General features: G+C 42.2%; 1 protein-coding gene and 1 pseudogene across 1 annotated transcript in view; one reads left to right on the top strand and one right to left on the bottom strand.

Moving 5' to 3' along the window:
* The first annotated feature begins 2,480 nt into the window (after positions 1-2,480).
* Positions 2,481-26,617, top strand: part of VOPP1 (VOPP1 WW domain binding protein) — a 180,476-nt gene continuing 156,339 nt past the window's right edge. The window contains exon 1 of the mRNA XM_005904393.2: positions 2,481-2,715. Within this exon, the coding sequence (XP_005904455.2) occupies positions 2,662-2,715 (54 nt within the window). The 5' untranslated portion in view covers positions 2,481-2,661. The remainder of the gene's footprint in view (positions 2,716-26,617) is intronic.
* Positions 2,886-26,617, bottom strand: part of LOC138984659 (large ribosomal subunit protein uL23 pseudogene) — a 31,765-nt pseudogene continuing 8,033 nt past the window's right edge.

Below are 26,617 nucleotides of genomic sequence, written 5' to 3'. Positions count from 1 at the left end.
TTCATAAGTTCACAGCTGAAGAGGAATTTTCCCTCAGGATGAGTGGCACCTCAAGTCTCACGCACACGTGAAGCAGATGGAATTTAGATGAGATTTGGGATTTAAGAGTTGATGCTATAATGGGTAAGATTTTTGGGCTCTTGGGTTGGAGGTGAATGTATTTTGTGTGTGTCAACTTAAAAAAAAACACACAACCTAAAAGTTGAAAATGATGTTTTTTGTGGACTTACTGAGGACTTAAACCTGGGAGACAGCCTCTCAGATACCGCTGAAGGACTGTTCCAAAGAGGTAAGGAAGGAGGGAGGTACCAGGATATATAGGAGTTTTTGGAAAAAAAAAAGGAAGAAAACCAAAAATTAGGTAGTGTGAACATCAAAAGATTACTAATAATGAAAAACCAGGCACCTCAAATTAAGAAATTTAGCACTTTTCTCTGTATGGGAAGACGCAAGAGTCTGGGCTCACTGAAATAACTCCTTTTCTATGTACCTTAACTATCTATGGCCACTGTCCTGCTTTCCTCTATCCTGAATCTTTTCGGGGTGTGCAGTCTGGCGGAGCACAGTGGTTGAGGGCCTGATGCCCACATCATCCTTTGTTTAGTGCTTTGGCAGGCAATATTCTATGTCCACGTGTTTGAGAAGGACATGAATTCGGGAAGGACAGTGGTGGAATATTGTGGGCTGAATTGTATCTTCTCCAACTCATATGTTGAAATCCTAATCATCAGTACCTCTGAGTGTGATTCTGTTTGGAGACAGAACCTTAAGGTACGGGGAGGAAGGAGGGAGGACGGTTCAGGATGGGGAACACGTGTATACCTGTGGCGGATTCATGTTGATATATGGCAAAACCAACACAATATTGTAAAGTTAAAAAATAAATAAATAAAAAGAAAAAGAAACTGAGGCCTGGAGAAGTTAAAAAAAAAAAAGTGAGAGAGGTAAAATAAGGCCATTGTTGTGGACCTGAATCCAATCTGGTGGTGCCCTTACAAGAGGAAATTTGCACAGGGCCACGAGGGCCCTGTACACAGAAGGATCAGCACGTGAAGATGCAACAAGAGGGTGGCTACCTGCCAGACACGGAGAGAAGTCTCAAAGGAAATCAACCTGGTTGACCCATTGATTGTGAACTTCTTCTCTTTGGAACTATGAGTAAAATAAATTTCTGTTGCTTAAGTCGTCCAGTCTGGTACTTTGTTATTGAAGCCTAAGCAAACACCTAGAGCAAAGGAAACTGAAAAGTGAAATCCTCAGTATTCTAAACCCTGGGGGCCTATTTTTATGGAAGAAGAGGTGGGTTAACTCAGAGACTAGCATAACCCCTTCTCGTTGAAGACCTTTTCTTTTCTAAAGGGTCCCCAGTAATGCTTCAGACTGAAAAATTGAACTAAAACATCAGTAGTTAAGGGCTCGGTTATGTTGCACCTACCTTGTAAGTGATTAGGTAACCCAGAGACAGAAGTCTGCAATTCTTTCAATTGTTCATTTAGTAACGCCTGGGGCTGCTGAACAACCAGGTGTGGTAATGTCTTTTCCTATTCAGTACTCCCAGGTCTCTGCACTTTGCATCCTACTGGTGCAAGAGACTATCTCTCCCTTTAGACACTAGGCAGAGTTTTCTCGCCTCCCTCCCCACCTCCCCCACGAACTGCCTCTCCAGCTCATGATCTGGTACAACTTACAAGCTCAATAAATACTTGTTGAATAACTGTACAAATGAGATGCAATCTGAGCCAAGATGTGGGGGGAAAAATACGGTAAGTACGTGGTACTGGAAGCTTCCCTTATGGCTTAGCTGGTAAAGAATCCGTCTGCAATGCAGGAGACCCGGGTTCGATCCCTGCTTTGGGAAGATCCCCTGGAGAAGGGAAAGGCTACCCACTCCAGTATTCTGGACTGGAGAATTAAATGTACTGTACAGTCCATGGGGTCGCAAAGAGTTGGACACGACTGAACTTTCTTTCTTTCTTTTCACGTGGTACTGAGGGGTGGAAAGTCAGTTCAGCAGAGGCGAAGGACATTGCAAACTTATCAGCGGGACGGTGGGCTTCAACATGGTCCAGATGTAGAGGGTGTGCATGCAGGGACAGCGCAGGGGGACATGGGCATGAAAGCACCACATTTAAGTGAGAGATGAGGCATAGTGAGCCTTCCATTCTCGGTCTGCCTCCTCATCCTTTGGCCATCCTTGCAGTCACACGTGGGGAGGGTGTACCATCCCACGGTAAGCGCAGGGATGAGAGGGACGAAGAACCTGCAGGCACACAATAGGTTCATGTGCCTCCTTGGAACAAGCCTCACACGGCGGAGACTGCTTCTTTTATAAACCTTACCAGGTCTATTCAGGGGTGACACGACGGTGTCTTCGGAGGGAGCAAACGGTTGGCAGCTTCCCTCCTCGCCCTGCCGCGCGACTTGCCTCCTGGCTCCTGGCGCGTGCACTCTGGAGGGGAGGACCCTTGACACTCCTTAGCTGAGCCGGGGGCGCGCGAGCCGGGGGCGGAGCGCGGCGAGGGCGGAGCGGCTCATCCCGGGTCCCCGCTCGCCCGCTTGTGCCTCTGGGTCCCCAGGCTGGGATCCCGCCCGCCAGCCCGCTGGCCGCCTTGCAGGGGAAGTGCTACTGACCCGCGCCTGTGACCAGGAGGACGTGCAGCCATGGACAGCCTGGCCTGGAGAGTGGCGGCACTGCTGCTCGGGCTGCTGGTGGAGGTAGGGCCGGGCCGGGCGGGGTAAGCGGGAGCAGCACCGACCGTCCTCAGGAGCCCTGGGGGCCGAGGGACGAGAGCCAAAGGCTCACCGACCCGCAAGAGCCCCGGTGCGGAAGGCTCTGGGCCCTGGTGACAGGGTCGCCCGAGCCCTCCCCGCTCTTCTGATGGCCCTCAGTCCCCCCGCCCCGCATTTATCGTTTCTCGCGAGTAGAGAGGACTCAGGAGCACCCTTTGCGCGCTGTGCGCCGGTTCACCCCCCGGGGCCTCGGCTCTGGTCTGGGTGAGGGTCTCGGGTGCGGTGCAGGCAGAGATTCCAGGCGCCCAGTGGTTTGGGGCTTGGGGCTGGGGCGCCGCCGGGTCCAGGTGCGACCGCGCGGATGCGTGGTTGTGGGAAACGTCACGGAAGCACGAGTGAAATGGCGGGACAGAGCAGAAGTCCTCGCTTGTGAAAATGGAGCGCAGAGTCTTCAGATGCGAGAGAAAACCTCCGAAGAGATGGCGTGGTGGGTGTGGCCTTTTGGCGCCGAGACCCGGGACTTGTTGAAGCGACTACGGAGGAAGCGCCGGTAACCGCAACCTCGTGGAGACCTCGACTGCCCACTGCTGGAAAGGGGCTCCCTCGGATGGGTCACCCCTCCTTGATAAAACGGATTCTTTAAAATGTGAGCTGGGGGGTAGGTACTGGGGTGCAGTGTGGATTAGGGCTTGTTCCATTCCTTGCTTGGCTTCATTATTTTAAAGAAAAATATTGTTAATGAAGTCTAAGTAAATGGAGGATGAGTATCTTACGTTTTCTATTTTAGGTAGTACATCTCTGGAAATGACTCCTTGGTTTTCTTCATTTGTAAAGAAATACAAGTTATAAAATGTTGGGAGGGAGAGCCTTAGCTCTCCTGCAAGAAAGGTTAATGGAAAAGTTTCTTATGCCAGGCGCCACCGTAACAAGACTTCCTGTTTTTGTTCCTGTGTCCCCTGGCTAAGTGGTTAAAATTTTCGTGGCGTGCCCTCCACTTGAGTTGTCTTCGGTTATTCAGAATTTTATGACCTTAGGAATAACATCCTTTCTGTGATCACCAGACAGATAATGGAGAAGTGAATCTGACACCACTGTTCACATAAAAAGGCATGCATATGTACTTACACGTGCAATCCCCCCCCCAACTTAAAAATCAGCACTTGGTGAAATAATTTACACTAAAATTTAAATAACTGAATTGATGCTTTCACAAAGTCGATTATCTAGATGGTTGGTAATTTTTGTTTTCATGGGATCATGCAGTGTAACCCATTTTTACATGATTGTCCCAAGCAGCTATTTTGTTTGTGGTAGAGGGGTGTCTCTCTGTGGCATTAAGGAGATTTCTTTCTAATTTATCACATGGAATCTTAACGCATGAGTTATGTATCTGAGATGTTTTCATCTTTAGTGTGTTGCTCTGAATTTCATTTAATATTGGTTATCAGGACATTTTTGATGTTTTTGAAGTCCTGAATCACATACTTAAATGTGCGATTTCTGTTGCTGAGTATGTGGAAGCAAAGAGCTGTTTTCAATTTGAGGGTATAAGACAATTAAGGGAGATGTTGGGAAGCCTGACAGCCAGCTGCAACCTGGGATTTTCCTCTTTGTTTCTTTGTTCTGCTTGCACTGGTTTCATTGCGGTTGTAGTGTAGTTGACCATAAACCACCTGGCGGCCTTTTTGCCCTCTGGGATCCTCTTCCAAGCCAGAGTCACTCTGGGTTGCTTGGGGCGAGGGTGGGGAAGTGTGTTTGAGAGAAGTCCTTGAGCAGGGAGTGTATCTAAAAGCTGTTTAAGCTGTTTAAGAAGGGATTTCCTCCAGCTGCTTCACTTCCTTAAATAGAAATTCACTTACCTGTTAGAGAGCTAGACTGGATGTTTGTTTTTTAATTAGCAAACACAGAGTGCCTACCCTGTGTCAGGGATTGTTCTAAGCATTTAACAAATATTAACTCGTTAATCTTCTTAGCAATTACTTTAATTCCCTTTTTTGTTTCAAATGGGAGATGATAGAGAGCTTGTCCACAGTCTCACTGCTGTGACATATGAGGGCTTGAGATGTCAGCACTAGCAGTGGCCTGACCACCCAGTGCTGTGTTGCTGCCTCTCCCACTGATGGACACAGAGACGTGCAGAGAATTTGTACAGGTCTGTCCTGAGGCCAGTGATGGACTTGGAGAGGTATTGTCTCATGAAATGGGTAAGCCAACAAAATTCCCATTGGAACTCAGTTACATTTCCTTCGGGGACCATATAATTTAGCATCCAAGCTATGACACTGGAGAGTGAAGGTGGGGACTGTCAGCAGTCATGTCTGCACACTTAGGTGGCAGCAGGACTGTCCTGGAAGCCCCAGTATGTGCTCACCCGAAATCCCAGGCACAGCTGTTGGTAGAAACAGGCTGGGGGTGGCATTATCCCTTCCCCGGGGAGACTTCAGGGAGCTCATTACTCAAGTGACCTTTTCTTTCTGTCAACTTGGACTTGCCTGGGAACTGCATGGGAAGCCAGTGAGGACCCTTGTTACATCTTTTCTCCTCCCCACTCTATGCCAGCCTTGTAGATCCCAGGCACATAGGCCGTGGGGGAGGCCACAGAATAGGGGAATCCCAAAGCTCTTTGAGGGTCATGAAATTCTAAACTTCTGTGTTTTTCTTCTGTTCTCTGGTTTCTGGAAGGCCCTGCTAACAATGCCTGCAGGAAGAGTGATGGTGTGAGCTGTCCCCTAGTAACTCTGGTGAATTAATTCCCAGTGGCCTTCACTGGGCTGCAGCAGCACCTTAGAAACTGAAAAAGAAAAGCAGTTTCAAAGCTAATTATGCCTTAGTAGAACCTGGGGAGTCATTAGGTGCTGAGCATATGTGCATATGGGCTTTTGTCAGGCTGTGTGGTTTTCTGGATATCACTGCAATCTCTTTCTATAGGTCTGGTTGTTGACACTTTGTTAGATACTGAGTAGTATTTGTTCTGGGTTCTGTCCTTTCTGAAATGAGCCCAGAAATGTGTAGTATATTATTCAGTATAAAATAACCCCCGTGCCAGGGCTGGGGACTGTAGGCATCCATTCACAAGGGAAGAAACTCTGTACTATGTTATTTTATTTAAGAGACTGGCATCAGTATCTTTCTGATCCTCCCCTGGACCAAAAGCCGGAAACCTTTAAGTGAGGCCGCCATGTGTTTCAAGTTATTCTGGCCAAAGAACATCCCTTCTTGGGCTAGAAAAAGGAGTGGTCTTCTCTTAGAGACAGTTGGAAAGGGAACATTGTCTCTTGAAACCAGGGAAATTAACAGGATTACTGAGTATTTTTCCAAGTCCATTGTATTTTGACACCCAGGAGTCTTGAAATTAGAACCAACTCATGTTTAAGAGTGTTTTTTGTCTCATGCCATCTGTTTTTTGTACCCTGGAATTGCAATGAATGTGGCAGCCCCTGGATGCCAATTTTCTGAAATAAACCAGTGCAGCTGTCCCTGAGCAACATGCAGTTTGAATGAAAGAGAAGACTGTAGGGAGTTTGTTATCTCTGGAAGCTCTCTGGAGGCTAGGTGATGAGGATGAGAGGTGGCAGTGGTAAATGAACCTGGTGGGAAGGACTCCACTCGGAACTGCGGGAACTGGCTCCTAGTGTAAGAAGAGGACCTGGGGCTCTGGGCGCAGACTCTGGGGCCCTAATTAACCTTGCATTCTTTGACTTGTGCAAACCTGTGAAGACCAGCTGGATGGCAGTGACTCTAGAAGTACATAGATTAAGCTAGTGGCCACTGGATTATTTAGCCATGGGCTGGCAAGTCATTCTCTTAGAACCTACATTTATCCTCTCAATGAGGTCTCTCAGATGTCACCCTCTTGATGAGGCCTACCTTGATCACTCTATATAAAATTCCAACGTAAATCTCTTCCCAGCACACTGGCTCTAACCTAAACAATTTCTTCTTTTCTATGTATTTATTCACTTCAAAATATGATGGAATTTACTTCCCACAATGTACACATTATAAAGGCAAAGGTTTTGATTCACTTGTGTTAACTGAAATATCCCAAACTCCTGGAACAGTGCCTGGCATACAGCAGGGATTCCATAAATATTTGAACAAGTGAAAAGAACCATGGGTAATGACCCTGGAGGAGGGAGCTGAATACAACTTCAGTAGGAGAAGGGAAGGTAATGTATTGTATGACTCTGAAGGGTCTTTGTGTGCTAATCACACAAAGAGCTAATCATTATGTGAACACCTGTAGAGATGGAAACTCACTATCTCTAAAGCAATGTATCAAAATTTTGGATAATTTTAGTTGTTAAAGTTTTCTGTTATATTGAGTAGAAATGTCTGCATTGTTTCTACCTGGTCCTAGTTCTATATCCTTGTGCTTTTCAGAAGAAATGTAATCACAATGACAGCCCTTCAATTGAACACAGCTGTATTGGTCTCCATGTGTTCTTCTCTAGGTTTCATTTCCTTCTGTCATTTCTGACAAGACATGGTTTTGAATCATCGCATCATCCTCACAGCTACCCTTTGAAAACTGCCAAACTGGATGGAGAGTGCTTAGGAAATTATCACTGAAAAACTGGTCCTAGAAAAAGACCTGGGAGTACAAAGTGAAGTTTGGCCTTGGAATACAAAATGAAAAAGGGCAAAGGCTAACAGAATTTTGCCAAGAGAATGCACTGGTCATAGCAAACACCCTCTTCCAACAACACAAGAGACGACTCTACACATGGACATCACCAGATGGTCAGTATTGAAATCAGATTGATTATATTCTTTTCAGCCAAAGATGAAGAAGCTCTATACAGTCAGCAAAAGCAAGACCAGGAGCTGCCTGTGGCTCAGATCATGAACTCTTTATCGCAAAATTCAGACTTAAATTGAAGAAAGTAGGGAAAACCACTATACCATTCAGGTATGACCTAAATCAAATCCCTTATGATTATACAGTGGAAGTGACAAATAGATTCAAGGGATTAGATCTGATAGACAGAGTGCCTGAAGAACTATGGACGGAGGTTCATAATGTTGTATGGGAGGCAGCAATCAGAACCATCCCCAAGAAGAAGAAATGCAAAAAGGCAAAATGGTTGTCTGAGGAGACCTTACAGATAGCTGAAAAAAGAAGAAAAGTGAAAGGGAAAGGCAAAGGAGAAAAGAAAAGATATATCCATCTGAATGCAAAGTTCCAAAGAATATCAGGAGAGATAAGAAAGCCGTCCTCAGTGATCAATGCAAAGAAATAGAGGAAAACAATAAAATGGGAAAGACTAGAGACCTCTTCAAGAAAATTAGAGATACCAAGGGAACATTTCATGAGAAGATAGGCACAATAAAGGATAGGAACAGTATGGACCCAACAGATGCAGAAGATATTAAGAAGAGGTGTCAAGAATACACAGAACTATACAAAAAAAGATCTTAATGACCCAGATAACAACGATGGTGTGATCACTTACCTAGAGCCAGACATTCTGGAGTGTGAAGTCAAGTGGGTCTTAGGAAACATCACTACGAACAAAGCTAGTGGAGGTGACGGAATTCTAGCTGAGCTATTTCAGATCCTAAAAGATGATGCTGTGAAAATGCTGCATTCAATATGCCGGCAAATTTGGAAACCATCAGTGGCCACAGGACTGGAAAAGGTCAGTTTTCATTCCAATCCCAAAGAAAGGCTAAAGAAAATCCTAAAGAATGTTCAAACTACTGCACAATTGCATTCTTCTCACATGCTAGCAAAGTAATGCTGAAAATTCTCCAAGCTAGCCTTCAACAGTATGTGAACCAAGAAATTCCAGATGTTCAAGCTGGATATAGAAAAGGCAGAGGAACGAGAGATCAAATTGCCAACATCTGTTGGATCATCGAAAAAGCAAGAGAGTTCCAGAAAAATGTCTACTTCTGCTTTGTTGACTACACTAAAGCCTTTGTGATGGCACCCCACTCCAGTACTCTTGCCTGGAAAATCCCGTGGACGGAGGAGCCTGGTAGGCTGCAGTCCATGGGGTCTCCAAGAATTGGACACAACTGAGTGACTTCACTTTCACTTTTCACTTTCATGCATTGGAGAAGGAAATGGCAACCCACTCCAGTATTCTTGCCTGGAGAATCCCAGGGACGGGGGAGCCTGGTGGGCTGCAGTCTGTGGGGTTGCACAGAGTCGGACACGACTGAAGTGACTTAGCAGCAGCATCAGCAGCAGCAGCAGCAAAGGCTTTGACTGTGTGGATCATAGTGAACTGTGGAAAATTCTTCAAGAGATAGGAATACCAGACCACCTAATGTGCCTCCTGAGAAATCTGTATGCAGGTCAAGAAGCAACTTTTAGAACCAGACATGGAACAATGGAATGATTCCAAACTGGGAAAGGAGTATGTCAAGACTATATTGTCACCTTGCTTATTTAACATCTATGCAGAGTACATTATGTCCAATGCTGGGCTGGATGTGCAAGATTGCCGTGAGAAATATCAATAACCTCAGATATGCAGATGACACCACCCCTATGGCAGAAAGTGAAGAAGAACTAAAGAGCTTCTTGATGAAAGTGCAAGAGGAAAGTGAAAAAGCTGCATTAAAGCTCAACATTAAAAAAATGAAGATCATTGCATTCGGTCCCATCACTTCATAGCAATTAGATGGGGAAACAGTGGAAACAGTGAGAGACTATTTTCTTGGGCTCCAAAATCACTGCAGATGGTGACTGCAGCCCTGAAATTAAAAGGTGCTTGCTCCTTGGAAGAAAAGCTATGACCAACCTAGACAGCATATTAAAAAGCAGAGACATTACTTTGCTGACAAAAGTCCATCTAGTCAAAGCCACAGTTTTTCCAGTAGTCGTGTGTGGATGTGAGAGTTGGACCATAAAGAAAGTAGAGTGCCGAAGAATTGATGCTTTTGATCTGTGGTGTTGGAGAAGATTCTTGAGAGTCCCTTGGACTGCAAGGAGATCTAGCCAGTGAATTTAAAGGAAATTAGACCTGAATATTCATTGGAAGAACTGATGATGAAGCTGAAGCTCCAATACTTTGGCCACCAGATGCGAAGAGTGACTCACTGGAAAAGACCCTGATGCTGGGAAAGATTGAGGGCAGGAGGAAAACAGGATGACAGAGGATGAGATGGTTGGATGGCATCACCGACTCAATGGATGTGAGTTTGAGCAAGCTCTGGATCTTGGTGATGGAAGTTGGTGATGGACAGGGAAGCTGCAGCTCCATGGGGTCTCAAAGAGGTGGACACTGAAGTGAGTGACTGAACTAAAATGAGAAAAAGACCACTCAAGAGTGAATAAAACAGAGTTCAAAGTTTCATACTGGGAAAAAGTTTGATTTAGCTTTATTTGGAAAAAGCAAAGCCCAGATTATAAAATAAGTTAATTTTATTCTAAGTACTCATTTCTAGAATTGAATCAATGGGTGAGGGGAGGAATTATTTTTCTGGTAAAAGTCTGTGATGCATAATAGCATAGTCCTCACTTGACTTTGGAAGTTCGTGGCATGATCATATTAAGAATTTTTTCTGTTTTTCCAGAATTGCTTGCTTGAGTAATCAATCCCACCATCTCCAGGTGGGGGCAGGAGGGCCATCTCCAGCTTCTCTCGGTCTTTTTTTTTTATTATTAATATCATTCTGTTTTGAGCATTTGTGGGGTCGCACAGAGTCGGACACAATTGAAACGACTTAGCAGCATCAGGGTCATTATTAACAGGTACCTTCCAGACTTTTTTGTCTCTTCCATAGGCTTGGTGTATCTTTGTAAGATCTGTGTCAAGATCTGCAAGGTCACTTTGCCGCCCATCTGTGTGTTACTGGTGGTGTACTTACTTGCCTGTGATCCTGGCATGGGAGGTTGCCTATGGAGCTGCTCTTGTTAAGTGAGCTGGGGTGTTGGTGCACTTTCTAGAAGGAGTGAGTTCAGTGTTGTGTGCATTTTGTCATGCGGCCTTTGGCTTGACTCCCATCTCTTCCCCACTGGGACTTGTTTGAACAATAAGGACACCCTGTTCTGTAGGTGTGCCCTCGCTGGCACTGTCACAGCCCTTGTTTAGACCTTTTCGTTATGCAGATAAAATAATCCAAGAGGTTCACCTTGACTTTGCAGTGACACTTAAATCTTTTTAACATCAACTGGTGGTAACCCACAAATCCTCATAATAGTTGTAGAGCATTTAGTATAATATTTAAAACCTGAATTGAGGACTATATATTCATTCTAATTATATTTTATGTTACTTCCTTCATCTCATCTTCTTAAGTCTGTTTAAATACTGTTTTTTAAAATCAGGTGTCCTTTATGGTTTTGTGCCGTATACAGATTTCATTATCATACCATTTTCAGCTTTTCCAATGGAGTATTAAAAATATTAAACTGAGCCAAGTCAAACATGGAGACTCTTATCTGGGTTGAAGTAGACTGAGATTTTGACTTGGAGAATACTGATGTCCTTAATTTTAAAAAGTCACAATTTAGCTTTAAATATGCAGTGTTGAAGTGTTTCCTTGGTGAGGAAAGAGACAACAAATGAAAGTCTAGAACTCCAGCAAGATATCTAAATTTGGGAGTTATTTTGTGCTCATGCTGCAGAGCAATTGAGAGCTTTATGCAAAGCTGCTGTGCTTGGTGAGTTGGACACGGTGGCCTTTGCTGGTTGGGGTTAATGAGTCAAGTAGTCAGCGAATACAGAGAGGCAATGAATATGAATATACATATTTTTTCAAGAAGTACATCTGCATACTTCAAAGTTCTTGAAGAACACAATATCCTCAGACCAGAATAAAGAAGTAGTATCTTCTAAATCAGATTTGAAATAAGACATGTGATAGTAGTTAGTTTCTTGTTTAGATGTTCTCTTAGTCCATTTGAGCTGCTATAACAATACACAGAATACTACCTACTGGGTAGTTTATAAACAACAGAAGTTCTGGAGGCTGACAAGCCAGTCAGGGCACCGGCAAGGTCCATTTCTGGTGAGGACTCTCTTCCTGGTTCACAGCTGGCGCCTCTGTCTGTGTCTTCACTTGGTAGAAGGGGTAAGCAGTCTCTGTGGAGTCTCTTTTATAAGAGCATCTATCCCATTCATGAGGGCTCTGCACTGTGATCTAATCACATTCTGAGTGTTCCCACCTCCTAATGCCACCACCCTAGCTTTGGAATTTCAACATGATTTTTAGAGGACATAAACATTCAGAGAAAAGCAGATGGCAACATGGTGATGTATTGTGGAATCTCAGCTCTTTGTCTATTGTCTGGCAGGCTTTTGAGTGAATTACTTAGGCTCTCATCAACTCAATTGAGTCACCTGTAAGAAAAGAAGTGCCCCAGCTTTCCCAGAGAGAAGGTCTGAGAAAATTCACCACTTGAAATTTAGCTCTCCGCACAGGATAGACCAGCAGGTTGTGAATATCGTCACTTGTTTCTAAGCAAGGATCTTGGCCCAGGTTCCCTGCCAAAATGGAGAGAGGGTTCCAAAAAATACCTTTTCTAAAAGAATGTGTACTTTTATTTATTTATTTTTGGATGTACTGGGTCTTTGTTGCTGCATGTGCTTTTCTTTAATTTTGGTCAGTAGGGACTACTCTCTAGTTGCGGTGTGCAGATTTGTCATTGAGGTGGCTTCTCTGGTCGCAGAGCACAGGCTCTAGGGCACATGGGCTTCAATCATTGCAGCATATGGGCTTAGTAGTTGTGGCTCCCAGACTTTAGGGCACAGGCTCAACAGTTGTGGAGCACTGGCTTAGTTGCTCTGAGACTTGGAACCTTCCCAGATCAGGGATTAGACCCACATCTCCTGCAGTGGCAGGCAGATTCTTTACTGAGCCACCAAGGAAGACCCCAAAATACGTTTTTGTTTAAAAATTGTGCTTTCTTGCCTTTTCGTTGATGTTGTTCAGTCTCTCAGCCGTGTCCAACTCTTTGCAACCCCATGGACTGCAGCATGTCATCCTGTCGTCCACCATCTCCTGGAGTTTGCTCAAACTCATGTCCATTGAATCGGTGATGCCATCAAAACGATGTCATCCTCCATTGTCCCAACTGTTCAAAAAAAGTGAAAGGAAGATTGTGATTATTGTCATCTTTGGCTCTTCATTGTTGCCCTGGGTAAAGCAATGAAAGAGTGCAAATAAATGTTCTCTTCCCCCTTCTATGCTGTCTGGATGGAGGAGCAGAAGGCAGCATCCGCACAGGTCACACCTGGACTTTAACTGGGAAGTAAAGATGAGTGAAACCCTTTGGCTCTTTAGCTTGTCTTGGTCTCTTGGTGTTTTGTAATTTGTGACAGTTTTTTCGATGGGTGGGGAGTGTGGGAGTGTGTTTCTGAGGGTTTCTAAAAGTTCCTACTCGTAGTACCTTGTTTCCATGTGTGTATGTGTGCTCAGTCGTGTCCAACTCTTTGCAGCCCCATGGACTGTAGCAAGCCAGGCTTCTCTGTGCATGGAATTTTCCAGGCAAGAATACTGGAGTGGGTTGCCATTTCGTACTCCAAGGAATATTCCTGACCCTGGGATCCAACCCGTGACTCTTGCATCTCCTGCACTGTCAGGGAGATTCTTCACCACTGTGCCACCTGAGAAGCCCACCTTGTTTCCTTAGTTAGAAAAAAAGCCGGCATGAGAAGCGGGGATGACAAGGGTGCGGGGTGTTTGAAACAAGGCCCATAGCCCCATTGTTCTTGCACTGCTGCAGGGTCTCTGCCCTTAGTTAAAGTCTCTGCTACCTCAGCTGCTCTCTACTGACATTATGTATTTCAAGCAATTCAGGATTCTTTTCAGGAACCTTGGTTTCTTTCTGTTGTTCTTTTTTACTAATTTCTGGTCACTTTCCACCTGACCATTTTTCTCTAGCTCAGAGAGTGTCAAAGTTTTTGTGTGTATACTCTCTTAAGGAACTTTCAGAAACTATATACACCTGCACATATTTTTTAACTTGACATGCAGTCTTTTATTACAGATTTTAAATGACTAATGAATTGGATTCAATGAGATGAATGGATTTGATCTCTTGTCTATTGTGAAAGTTAGCTATTGAAAATTAAACTAGAATAGCACTCATTGTATACAGTGAAATTTAAATACCAGTAGCCAGGACTTCCCTGGTGATTCTGTGGTTAAGAATCTGCCTGCCAGTGCAGGGACACTGGTTCGATACCTGGTCTGGGAAGATCCCACGTGCTGCAGTGCAGCGAAGCCCATGTGCCATAACTCCTGAACCCTGTGTGCCTACAAAGAGGAAAAATTAAATTTTTCCATAACCTCCTGCTCTTTCTGCCTCTGTAACTCAGCTTGCTTCTTGGAGTCTGGATCATGTAGGTCATGTAGTCTCAGAAAGTGGGGACTTAATAATACTTAGGAACAGGAGCTTATCTCACTCGCCCTTGTCCTGCTCTTTGCAATCGCCTGGCCCCTGCAAACCTGCTTAATCTTGCCTGTCTGTGTAAAGGTCCAGGCATCCCCCTCCCCATCCTGACTGCTGTTCCTGCACATGCGAAACCCTTTAGTTTAAACCAGCCTATTAACAGCCAGTGTTGCCCACTATAATCTGTCTATAAAAACTCTGTAACCCCTTTGTTCAGGGCTCAGAGCTTGGAGTGTTAACTCCTCTGGGCCCGCTGGCGTAGTAAACCTGAGTTCTCTAACTCTCCGAGTGTGGTGCTTGGTTTCTTGAGTAGTGGTTTCTGCAACACCTAGAGCCCATGCTCTGCAACAAGAGAGGCTCCCACAGTGGGAAATCCACACACGACAACTAGAAGAGTAGCCCCTGCTCACCACAACTGGAGAAAGCCTGTGCACAGCCTTGAGGACCTAGTACAACCGAAAAAAAAAAAAAAAAAAAAATACCAGTAGCAATTTGATACAGATTATTGTGGAGGAAGAATGTCACCTGCGGTATCAGTAAACAAAGGATGTTGCGGCCTCTAAGCCAGCAGCTACTGCTGCCTCCCAGACTGTGCACCCTAAGGGGATTCACGATAGAGAAAAACAGGATACTGGCCCTAAATAGTTAAAATGCATAGCAAAGGAAGGATTTCAAAGAACCTAGACACTTGCATCTTCTCATACTTAGAAAAGTAGTAAATTCATTAACTTGAGATGCCAGGTTTTCTTTTTTAAAAAATATTTATTTATGCAGTGTCTTTGTTGCAGCCTGTGAGATCTTTAGTAGCGGCATGTGGGATCTAGTTTTCCGATCAGAGGTTGAACTCAGGCCCCCTGCGTTGGGAGCACAGAGTCTTAACCACTGGGCCACCAGGGAAGTCCCAAGATGCCTGGTTTTCTTCGGTAATCTTTTAATACTCTTAACTACATATTTTGGCTCCTCCCTTACCTCTTTGAAACAGTCTTTTAGCTACCTGAGAACCTGTCTCCAGGGCTTACGTCCTCAGTATATCTGCTGAATAAAACAATTCTCAATTTCTAGGTTGTGCCTTATACTTCCTTTAAAAATAAATGAGTTCATCTTACAACATTTGGAAATTTTATATCATATACTTTTCTCTTTAATCTTCTGTTTCCATTCTACTTCCCCCACAGAACTTTATTCTAATGAAATCTATGCTTAATAGTCTTTTTCTGATATCCATTTTTATAGCGAAAATATATATCTTGAGTTAATTTTTGAAACATTTCCTCAGATAAATCATTAAAAGATTAAAGAGTTATTATCCATTTGATTACTATTACTATCCATTTGATTGAAACAATATAAATATATTACAAACTGAATATTATTAAACAGAAAAACATTATTAAACAGTAAACATTTACTGGCAACACATTTCTGAGTGAGGTGGATGAGGGTTTTTTTGTTTTTGTTTTTCATTTAGATCATGTATCACTGGTAGAAATGGGAGAAGTTTCATGTTGAACTTCCTCTGAGTAATGTGCCCAAGCCTCATACTAAACTATGATCAGGCTGTTTTTCAATTTAATTAAAAGCGAAATATTTGAGAACACCTGAGGTGTAAAGTATGTATTGACGAGGGTAGTCTCCTTGATGGGACTTCAGCGAGGTTCTTTTGAGCTGTCTTCTTGACCAGCCCTCTCCTTGGCCTTGCACATCTGTCTGCACTGACCCCCATTTAGCAAGAATCTTGCTAAGTTATCCCCCAAGGGATAAGGGTACCTTGATATCCAATTACTTTGCCCTGCCTTCAGCAAGAATTCTCTTAAGTCAACTTAGCAAGAATGCCCCTCCCCTTGCTAGTGATTTTCCATCCCCTGACTCCCTCACTCTGCTCCTTGGCTATAAACCCCCTACTTGTCCTTGTTGATTTTGGGATTCAGCTCCATCACACTCTCCCCTGGGCTCATAGTCTTGAATAAAGTCTTTCTTAACATTTTAACATGTGTCAGAGTAATTTCTCTTTAAGAGAGTTGATACCAGTACGTGCAGTGGCCTTAGACAGATACCTGAACAGTTTTCAGTTCTAGACCAGTAGAGCCTGTAAAAGTAGGAATGAGTGGGGGGTGTGCCTTGTTTTGTAGAGAGGAGAAGGGTGATTCTGAAAGGGGAGCTAGCACTGCCACGGGCCCAGCATCTTCACCAGAGCGTGTGTTCTTAGGAAGGTCAGTTTCAGGAAAGAGGGCCCATAAGAAGGTCTAGAGATTACATTTTTAACAGTATGTGAAATTGAGACCACAGGTTACTTGATGCGTTTACCACTTCCTTGCAGGAAAGGAACTGGTGACCACAATCATGACACCTGGGCTTCAGTCAGCTGAGCAGGGTGTGAGGGGCCATCACTGAGATGGCTGGTCAGGCTGCTGTGTGGTCAGCTCTGTGGGCAGTCGCTGTTCTTCTAGACTTCATCCTGGACAGGGTCATGCTTCTCTCATAGGACTGGAGGGGTCAGCCTCTTCATTAGGCCTCTGTCTGGTCCCTTTCCAAGTGTCACCATGACCTGCTATTGATGTATTTCATGAAACTGCCTAGAGTAGAGATAGGTTTGTTTATTTTATTTTATTTCACTCCCACTCTTTCGATCAGAATTCAGTTGTGTGTTGGTCTAGCAAAGTGGGTGAGAAAGACCTGAAACAGGGGCAAGCACATAATGAAAAGACAGACACATGTAATTGGCAAGTGGGGAGTCAGGGGGCCCTCCTGCTCTCCATGGCAGGAGGACAAAATGGGCCTTTCAGCCCGCACTTTTATTGGCAGAAGTTACATGAGATTATTAGGGAATAGCTATACTGGGGAGCTTGATTAGCACACCGTAAAAGGGGAGTAAAGTTAAGGCTCTGCTGTTGATCAGGAATATCTTGTTTTGTTTCCATGGGGATGGACGAAATCCAGGGGTAGGCAGTGAAGTGGAGCAGCGAGCATGTCCAGCCTGAAGATGTCCCGTTCGGCATGCTTACTAGGACAGTTACGGGGGTGCAGTTTGCCTTACCCTTGAGTCATGGGGCAGGTTCTGGTCTCTGCTCCACCAGGCTACAACAGTGTGTCTAGTTCTATTTTTGGTAGCTGGCTCAGGATCTCATTGAAACCACCATCTCAAAGAGGTAAGGGACCAGAATAAAGGAAACTTTTACTATCTACTTAACACCTAACATCCACCTGACTTAAGTTGTCTGTGTATTAATACTTTGAGCACAAATGTAATTAATACCGTTAAGTCTTCAGAAGGAAACTTAAAGAGGTGTAAAGCTTTTCAATGAAGCCAGCTCCTCTCTGAGCTTGAACATTAACCTTCCCTTTGCTTTCTCCTCTGATTTTTAGCAAGTTTGCACTATCTTTGCTGAAAAGGTCTTAGGACACTAAAACAGCTCTTTCTTTGATAGTCAGCTTCACCAGTGATGCCAGGGTCTGGCATTGTCCCTTTAGCCTACTGTGTTTTAGGCCATGGTCTGAAATCCTTACTCTGTGGGGTCATTGGCTACAAGGGGGCTGGAGTGAAAGAATGAGTGGCTATGTGGGTGAAGGTGGGAGGTGGGGAATTTTTCAGTGCAATGCACAGTCATGCTGTCTCTGTACAGAGAAATTGTGGCTCCTGGGAGACTGAGCAGATATGGTTGGAATCGGCATTAGCAGAGCATTTACAGGTGGCAGGGCCCATCCACTGATGAAAGCAGAAACCTCCCATGAGGTTTCGTGCAAGGAAACAAGTTAGCAGGTATGAAACACTCACATAATTGTATGTGTTTACATTTATTTCCCTGGGGAAAGTTTAAAGTAAACATTTGAAAAAATAATAGGATTCTCTTGTGTGCCTCTAATTAGAGTCCTTTAATTAGACTATATTGATTAGAATGCTTTCAACCCTAAGTGTTGTTGTTGTTCAGTTGCTCATCATGTCCGACTCGTTGTGACCCCATGGACTGCAGCACGCCAGGCTTCCCTGTCCTTGACCATCTCCTGGAGCCATCCAACCATCTCATCCTCTGTCGTCCCCTTCTCCTCCTGCCTTCAATCTTTCCCAGCATCAGGGTCTTTTCTAGAGAGTCAGCTTTTCGCATCAGGTGGCCAAAGTATTGAAGCTTCAGCTTCAGCATCAGCCCTTCCAATGAATATTCAGGATTAATTTCCTTTAGAAATGACTGGTTTGATCTCCTTGCTGTCCAAGGGACTCTCAAACACCACAGTTCAAAAGCATCAGTTGTAAATTTGGTCCACTGGAGAAGGTAATAGCAAACCACATCAGCATTCTTGCCTTGATAACCCTGAGTAACAGGGTTCTGTCTTTGTGGCTGCATTGTGGGTTGTAGCAATCCTTCATGTTATGCAAATAAACCAACTTCCACAGCTCTCTGTGAGGACATAGATGTATTTTTTCTGTTCTGGACCAGCAGTATGACTTGTTCCCCCCAACCCCCTGCCCAGTATTTCTCAATGTGAAACTCTTGGATGAGGTTGGTATTGGATCAGCATTTTCAGGTCAAAAATCTACACAGTGATTCAGATATTAACACTCAGATATAGAAAACTTGCTAGCATGTGGCGTTAATTACTTTTTGAAACCTCTTACATTTGAGTATTTTTTAAACTCTCCAACATTATTTACTTTCTCTAATTTATAAGTGATGATGGTGAAGATGTGGTAACTAGTACTTACTGTGTTTTTACTATGTGTCAAAGACTATTTAAAAAATTTTTTGATACTTTCAAATTTTCTTGTTCTCTTTTCTTTCGGCTTTACTGAGGTATACTTGACAAATTAAAATGATATATATTTAAGGAGTATAATATGATGATGTGATATGTGTATATTTGTGAAATGATCACCACAGTCAAGTTCATTGACACTTTATTACCTCATGTTACCTTGTGTGTGTGTGGTAAGAACATTTAAGATCAACTCTTTTAGGAAAATTTCAAGTACAATTTTATTAGTTTCAGTCACCATGCTGTATACTAGATCTCCAGAACTTATGCATCCTGTGTAACTGAACTTTTATACCCTTACCAACACCTTTTTATTTCCCCATCCTCTCAACTCTTGCAACCACCATTCTACTCTCTGCTTTTATGAGTTTGACTTTCTTAGATTCCACATATAAGTAAGTTTATGTAGTATTTATGTTTGTGAGTTGTCTTATTGCACTTAGCATAGTGTCCTCCAGGTTCATGTAGATGTTAAATGACAAAATATTGTTTTTTAAGATGGAATAATCCATTATACATAAATGTTGTATATTTTAAATAAATAAATTTAAATAAGTTAACTTTGTTTAACACATATATTTATTTAAATAAATATACATATATGTAAATACATAGAATGTAAATTACTATATTAAATTTTATTTCACCTATATATGTATTATATATAAATATGTTACGTATACTGTATAACATATTAATATTATATATGTACATATTTTTTCTTTATTCTTCCATTGATGTACACTAGGGTTGTTTCCTTATCTTAGCTATTACAGATTTTACTGCAGTGAACATGAGGGTTCAGATATCCCTTCAAGATAGTGATTTATTTCCTTGGGATTTGTAGCCAGATATAGGATTGTTGAATCATATGGCAGCTCTATTCTTAATTTGTTGAGGAATCTCCATACTGTTTTCATAATGGCTATACCAGTTTATATTTCCATTACAAGTGTGCAAGTGTTCTCTTTGCTCTACATCCTTGCCAACACTTATTCTCTTATGTTTTTGATAGCAGCCATTAAAACATATGTGAGGTGATATGTCATTGTGGTTTTGATTTACATTTCCCTAATAATAACTCCAGAATGAAGAGATGGAGCCAAAGCAAAAACAACATCCAGCTGTGGATGTGACTGGTGATGGAAGTAAAGTCTGATGCTGTAAAGAGCAATATTGCATAGGAACCTGGAATATTAGATCCATGAATCAAGGTAAATTAGAAGTGGCCAAGCAGGAGACAGCAAGAGTGAACATCGATATTTTAGGAATCAGTGAGCTAAAATGGACTGGAATGGGCGTATTTAATTCAGATGAACATTGTATCTACTACTGCAGGCAAGAATCCCTTAGAAGAAATGGAGTAGCCATGCATAGCCTCCTTAACAAAGGAGTCCGAAATGCAGTACTTGGGTGTAATCTCAAAAATGACAGAATCTCTGTTCATTTCCAAGGCAAACCAATCACTATCACAGTAATCCAAGTCTATGCCCCAACCAGTAATCCTGAAGAAGCTGAAGTTCAATGGTTCTGTGAAGACCTACAAGACCTTCTAGAACTAGCACCCAAAAAAGATGTCCTTTTCATCACAGGGGACTGGAATGCAAAAGTAGGAAGTCAAGAGATACCTGGAGTAACAGGCAAATTTGGCCTTGGACTACAAAATGAAGCAGGGAAAAAGCTAACAGAGTTTTGCCAAGAGAATGCACTGGTCATAGCAAACACCCTCTTCCAACAACACAAAGACGACTCTACACATGGACATCACTGGATGGTCAATACCTAAATCAGATTGATTATATTCTTTGCAGCGAAAGATGGAGAAGCTTTATACAGTCAGCAAAAACAAGACCGAGAGCTGACTGTGGCTCAGATCATGAACTCGTTATTGTAACATTCAGACTTAAATTGAAGAAAGTAGGGAAAACCACTAGACCATTCAGGTATGACTTAAATCAATTCCCTTATGATTATACAGTGGAAGTAACAAAGATTCAAGGGATTAGATCTAATAGAGGGATTAGATCTAATAGGCCTGAAGACCTATAGATGGAGGTTTGGGACATTGTACAGGTGGCAGTGATTAAAGACCATCCCCAAGAAAAAGAAATACAAAAGGGCAAAATGGTTGTCTGAGGAGGCCTTACAAATAGCTGAGAAAAGAAGAGAAGCTAAAGGCAAAGGAGAAAAAGAAAGATACACTCATCTGAATGCATAGTTCCAAAGAATAGCAAGGAGAGATAAGAAAGCCTTCCTCGGTGATCAATGCAAAGAAATAGAGGAAAACAATAGAACGGGAAAGACTAGAGATCTCTTCAAGAAAATTAGAGATACCGAGGGAACATTTCATGAAAAGATGGACACAATAAAGGATAGGAACAGTATGGACCCAACAGATGCAGAAGATATTAAGAAGAGGTGGCAGGAACACACAGAAGAACTATACAAAAAAGATCTTAATGACCCAGATAACCACGATTGTGTGATAACTCACCTGGGGCTAGACATCCTGGAACATGAAGTCAAGTGGGTCTTAGGAAGCATCACTATGAACAAAGCTAGTGGAGTTGATGGAATTCCATTGAGCTATTTCAGATCCTAAAAGATGATGCTGTGAAAGTGCTGCACTCAATATGCCAGCAAATTTGGAAAACTCAGCCGTGGCCACAGGACTGGAAAAGGTCAGTTTTCATTCCAATCCAAAAGAAGTTCAGTGCCAAAGAACGTTCAAACTACTGCACAACTGCACTCATCTCACACGCTAGCAAAGTAATGCTCAAAGTTCTCCATGCCGGGCTTCAACAGTATGTGAACCGTGAGCTTCCAGATGTTCACGATGGATTTAGAAAGACAGAGGAAAGCAGAGATCAAATTGCCAGCATCCTCTGGATCATCAAAAAAAAACAAGAGAATTCCAGAAAAACGTCTACTTCTGCTTTATTAATTACACCAAAGCCTTTGATTGTGTAGATCACAACAAACTGTGGAAAATTCTTAAAGACGTGGGAATCACCTGCCTCCTGAGAAATCTGTATGCAGGTCAAGAAGCAACAGTTAGAACGAGACATGGAACAACAGACAGGTTCGAAATTGAGAAAGGAATACATCAAGGCTGTATATTGTCACCCTGCTTGTCTAATTTATATGCAAATACATCAAGTGAAATGCCAGGCTGGATGAAGCACAAGCTGGAATCAAGATTGCCAGAAGGAATATCAATAACCTCAGACACACAGATGATACCACCATTATGTCAGAAAGTGAAGAGGAACTGAAGAACCTCCTGATGAAAGTGAAAAAGGAGAGTGAAAAAGCTGGCCTAAAACTCAATATTCAAAAAATGAAGATCATGACATCCAGTCCCATCACTTCATGGCAAATAGATGGGAAAACAGTGGAAACAGAGACTTTATTTTCTTGGGCTCCAAAATCACCGCAGCTGGTGATTGCAGCCATGAAATTACAAGATGCCTGTTCCTTGGAAGAAAGCTATGACGAACCTGGACTAAAAAGCAGAGACCTTACTTTGCCGACAAAGCTCCATCTAGTCAGAGCTATGGTTTTTCCAGTAGTCATGTATGGATGTGTGAGTTGGGCTGTAAAGAAAGCTCAGCACTGAAGAATTGATGCTTTTGAATTGTGGTGTTGGAGGAGACTCTTGAGAGTCCCTTGGACTGCAAGATCAAACCAGTCAATCCTAAAAGAAATCAGTCCTAAATATGCATTGGAAGACTGATGCTGAAGCTGAAACTCCAATACTTTGGCCACCTGATGTGAAGAACTGACTCACTGGAAAAGACCCTGATGCTGGGAGAGATTGAAGGTGGGAGGAGAAGGGGATGACAGAGGATGAGATGGTTGGATGGCATCACTGACTCGATGGACATGAATTTGAGCAAGCTCCTGAGTTGGTGATGAACAGGAAAGCCTGGCGTGCTGCAATCCATGGGATCACAAAGAGTCAGACACCACTGAGTGACTGAACTGAACTGATAGTTATGTTGAGCAGTTTTGTCATGTGTCTGTTGACCATCTGTATGTCTTCTTTTGCTTAAGTCACTCAGTCATATCTGACTCTTTGTTATCCCACACTGTATCCCAGGCTCCTCTGTCCATTATATTCTCCAGGCAAGAATACTGGAGTAGAGTATCATTCCCTTCTCCAGAGGATCTTCCTGACCCAGGGATTGAAGGTGGATATCTTGTGTTGCAGGCAGATCCTTACTGTTTGAGCTACAGGGGAGAATATATCTTCTTTGGGGAAACATATTTTCAGGTACTTTGCCTATTTTTATTGGGTTATTTATTGTTTTTTGTGTTTCATTTTTTTGTTAATGAGTTCATTGTATATTTTAGATATTAGTTCCTTATCAGATGTATGGTTTACAAGTATTGTCTACCACTCTATAGGTTGCCTTTTCACTTTGATTGTTTCCTTTGCTGTGTGGAAGTTATTTAGTTAGATGTAGTCACATTTGTTTATTTTTTATTTTATTGTCTCTGCTTTTGGTATCATAATGCAAAGACTCATGTCAAAGAGCTTTTTCCCATATGTTTTCTTCTATGGGTTTTACAGTTTCAGCTCTTACATTTAGGGGTTTGAACTTGTGATACTTTGATTTGTTGGAAATTTTTATGACCTGTTTTGTGAACTAATATAATCTTGCAGAATTTTCAGTGTATACTTGAGAAGTATGTGTATTCTTCTACTGTTGATGCAAAGTTCTATATATGTCTGTTTGGTCTATTTGATTCTATAGTGTTGTTCAGTTCTGTTGTCTCCTTATTGGTATTTTCTGATGATTTATCCATTTTGAGAGTGGATATTGAACTCTCATATTTTTATTGTATTGCTGTGTATTTCTCTCTTTAGATCTGACAATATTTTCTTTATGTATTTAGATGCTTTGATCTTGGGTAAATACATATTTATAACTATTATAGCTTCCTGTTGAACTGGCCTTTTAGCACTATGTAATGACCTTCTTTGTTTATTTTGACAGTTTTAACTTAAGGTCAGTTTTGTCTAATATAAGAATAATTGACCCCTGAACAGTGGGAGTTAGGGGTGTCAACTGCCCAAGCATTTGAAAATTTCTTTGCAACATTATAGTGAGCCCTTTGTATTCAAGATTCTGCATTCACAAGTTCAACCAACTGAATCATGTAATACTGGAGTACATATTTATCACAAAGCATCTGCGTAAAAATGGACTCTCACTGTTCAACACTGGTGCAGTGGGACAGCTATACAGTCACCCCTGCTCTTTTTTTGTTATTATTTGCATAGATTATCTTTTTCCATCTTTTTTAGTCTATGTGTGCCTTTAAAGCTTGAGTTTCTTTAGCCATTCTGTTTTTTTGATTGGGTAGTTTCATCTGTTTCTAAAGTGATTTGGTTCATTATTTTGTGACTTCTTTTTTCAAGTTTCTGTGTCCTTTTTTGCTTTTCTTCCTTTGGAATTTGTAGTGGTACACTTTGAATTGGGCTTCCCAGGTGGCACAGTGGTAAAGAATCCACTTGCTATTGCAGGAAGTACAAGGACTGTAGGTTTGATCCCAGGGTTAGGAAGATCCCCTGGAATAGGAAGTGGCAACTTGCCACTCCAGTATTCTTGCCTGGAAAATTTCATAGACAGAGGAGCTTGGCAGGCTGCAGTCCATGGGGTTGCAAACAGTCAGACACAACTGAGCAATTGAGTTCATACACATGCTTTGAATCATTTTAAGCTTTTGTACATCTGCTGTAAGTTTTTTCTTGGTGATTACCATGAGGTTTACATAAAATGTCTTATAGCAGTCTATTTTAAGCCAGTAACTTACCTTCATTGCTTTCTACACTTTTACTACCCCACACATTTTATGCTATTGATGTCACACTTCTTTTTATATTGTATATCCACTAACAAATTATTGTAGTGTATTTATTTTTAATATTTTTGTGTTTACTTTTTTACACTAGAGTTGAAAATTATTTACCCATCAGCATTGCATATTATTCTGAATTTGATTATGTGTTTACCTTTACCAGTGAGTTTTATACTTTTGTATGTTTTCATGTTACATGTTAGCCTGCTTTCATTTTAACTTGAAAAATTCCCTTTAGCTTTTCTTGTAAGATAGGTCTAGTGGTGATGATTCCATCAGATTTTGTTTGTTTGAGAAAGTCTTTGTCTTATCTTCATTTCTGAAGGGCAGCTTTGCTGAATATAGTATTCTCAATTGGTCATTTTTTTTTCTTTTGTCAGTTTGAATGTATTATCCTACTGTCTCCTGGATTGTAAGTTTTGTGCTGAGAAATCCACTTATAGCCTTGTAGGGGTTCCTTGATATATCATAAATCCTGTTTTTCTCTTGCTGCTTTTAAAATTTTGTCTTTGGAAAAAAAATAATAAAATTTTGTCTTTGGATGTTGATAATTATATTTCTGTGTAACATTCTTTGGGTTGATCCTTTGAGGATTTGGGTTGATATTTTGGAGACCTTTGAGTTTCAGGAACCTGGATGGGCTTATCGCTCTCAAGATTTGGAAAAGTTTCAGCCATTATTTCTTTAAAGAAAGTTTCTGCCTGTAATTTTTTCTCCTCTGCAAAGTCCCATAGTGCATCTATTGATCTGCTTAATGGTGTCCCTTAAATCCCATGGGCTTTCTTCACTGTATTTCATTCTCACCTCCCCCTGCCCAACCCCACTGGATAATTTCACAGATTCTGTCTTCTGCTTGGTAAAGTAGTGTTGAAGAAATATATTGGATTTTTCATTTCATTCATTATGTTCCTTAGCTCTAGAATGTCTGTTTGGGTCTTTTTAATGATTTCTATCTTTTTGTTGAAGTTCTCTTCTTGTTAATTAATGTATTTTTATCTTGATTTTATTGAGCTGTCTGCCTGTGTTCTCATGTAGCTTGCTGAACTTCCTTAAGACAATCACTTTGAATTCTTTGTGAAGCAAGTCATAGATTTCTGGTTCTTTGTGTTTAGCTACTGGGGCTTTATTAGTTTCCTATGGTGGGTCATGTTTGCCTGATGCATGTAGCCTTGTGTTGATGTCTGTGCATTTGAAGAAGCAAACACCACTTCCTGTCTTCACAGGCTGGCTTTAGTAGATTAAGGCCTTCTGCTGCTCTGTCCTCAGGCTGATGGAACTGCGTCACAGATTAAATTTGAGCAGGGCTAGAGCCTGGTCTCTTGGCTGCTGCTGGGTCCTCAGTTGTGTCCACCTTTGGCAGGTATATAATTGGGGATGCAAGTGGTTTGAATCCTGTCTGTTCCCTGGGTGCTGGGACTGCCTGCAGGACTATGGTTGAATAGCCTAGTCATGGTGCCATATCTAGGTCCACAGTTGAAAGGCCTTTTACCAGGGTCATGGATAGTGTGGTATCCACTGTGTCCCTGAGCATTCTCCCACCAGGTCTCTGGGTGGGCAGCACTGCCTCTGGGACCAGAGTGCAGAGTGGGGTTAGAATGTCACAGGGCTGCTTCAGGATTTACCATCAGAACTGAGGTCAGCAGACCTGCCACTAGGGGTTCAGACCAGTGTGTCTTACACTGGTTTCCTGAGTGGGCAGTATTGCCTCTGGATCATGGCAGGTTGGGCTTGGAATCAAGTGGTAGGGCCCCTTGAGCATCTACAGCTGGGACTGAAGTCAGCAGACCTGCTATTTTCAACACTGATAGAAATTTCTTCTAATATTTAAGTCTATAACTTAAATAGAATGCTTCTCCTAAAGTTTTTGATTGATTTTGTTGTTATATATTTATTATTGACTTGTTATTTTGGGAAGTAAGC

The sequence above is a fragment of the Bos mutus genome, chromosome 22 (assembly GCF_027580195.1).
Source record: "Bos mutus isolate GX-2022 chromosome 22, NWIPB_WYAK_1.1, whole genome shotgun sequence".
Classification (NCBI taxonomy): domain Eukaryota; kingdom Metazoa; phylum Chordata; class Mammalia; order Artiodactyla; family Bovidae; genus Bos; species Bos mutus.
Note: the sequence above shows the minus strand (reverse complement) of the source record. Positions and strands in the feature narration are given on the sequence as shown.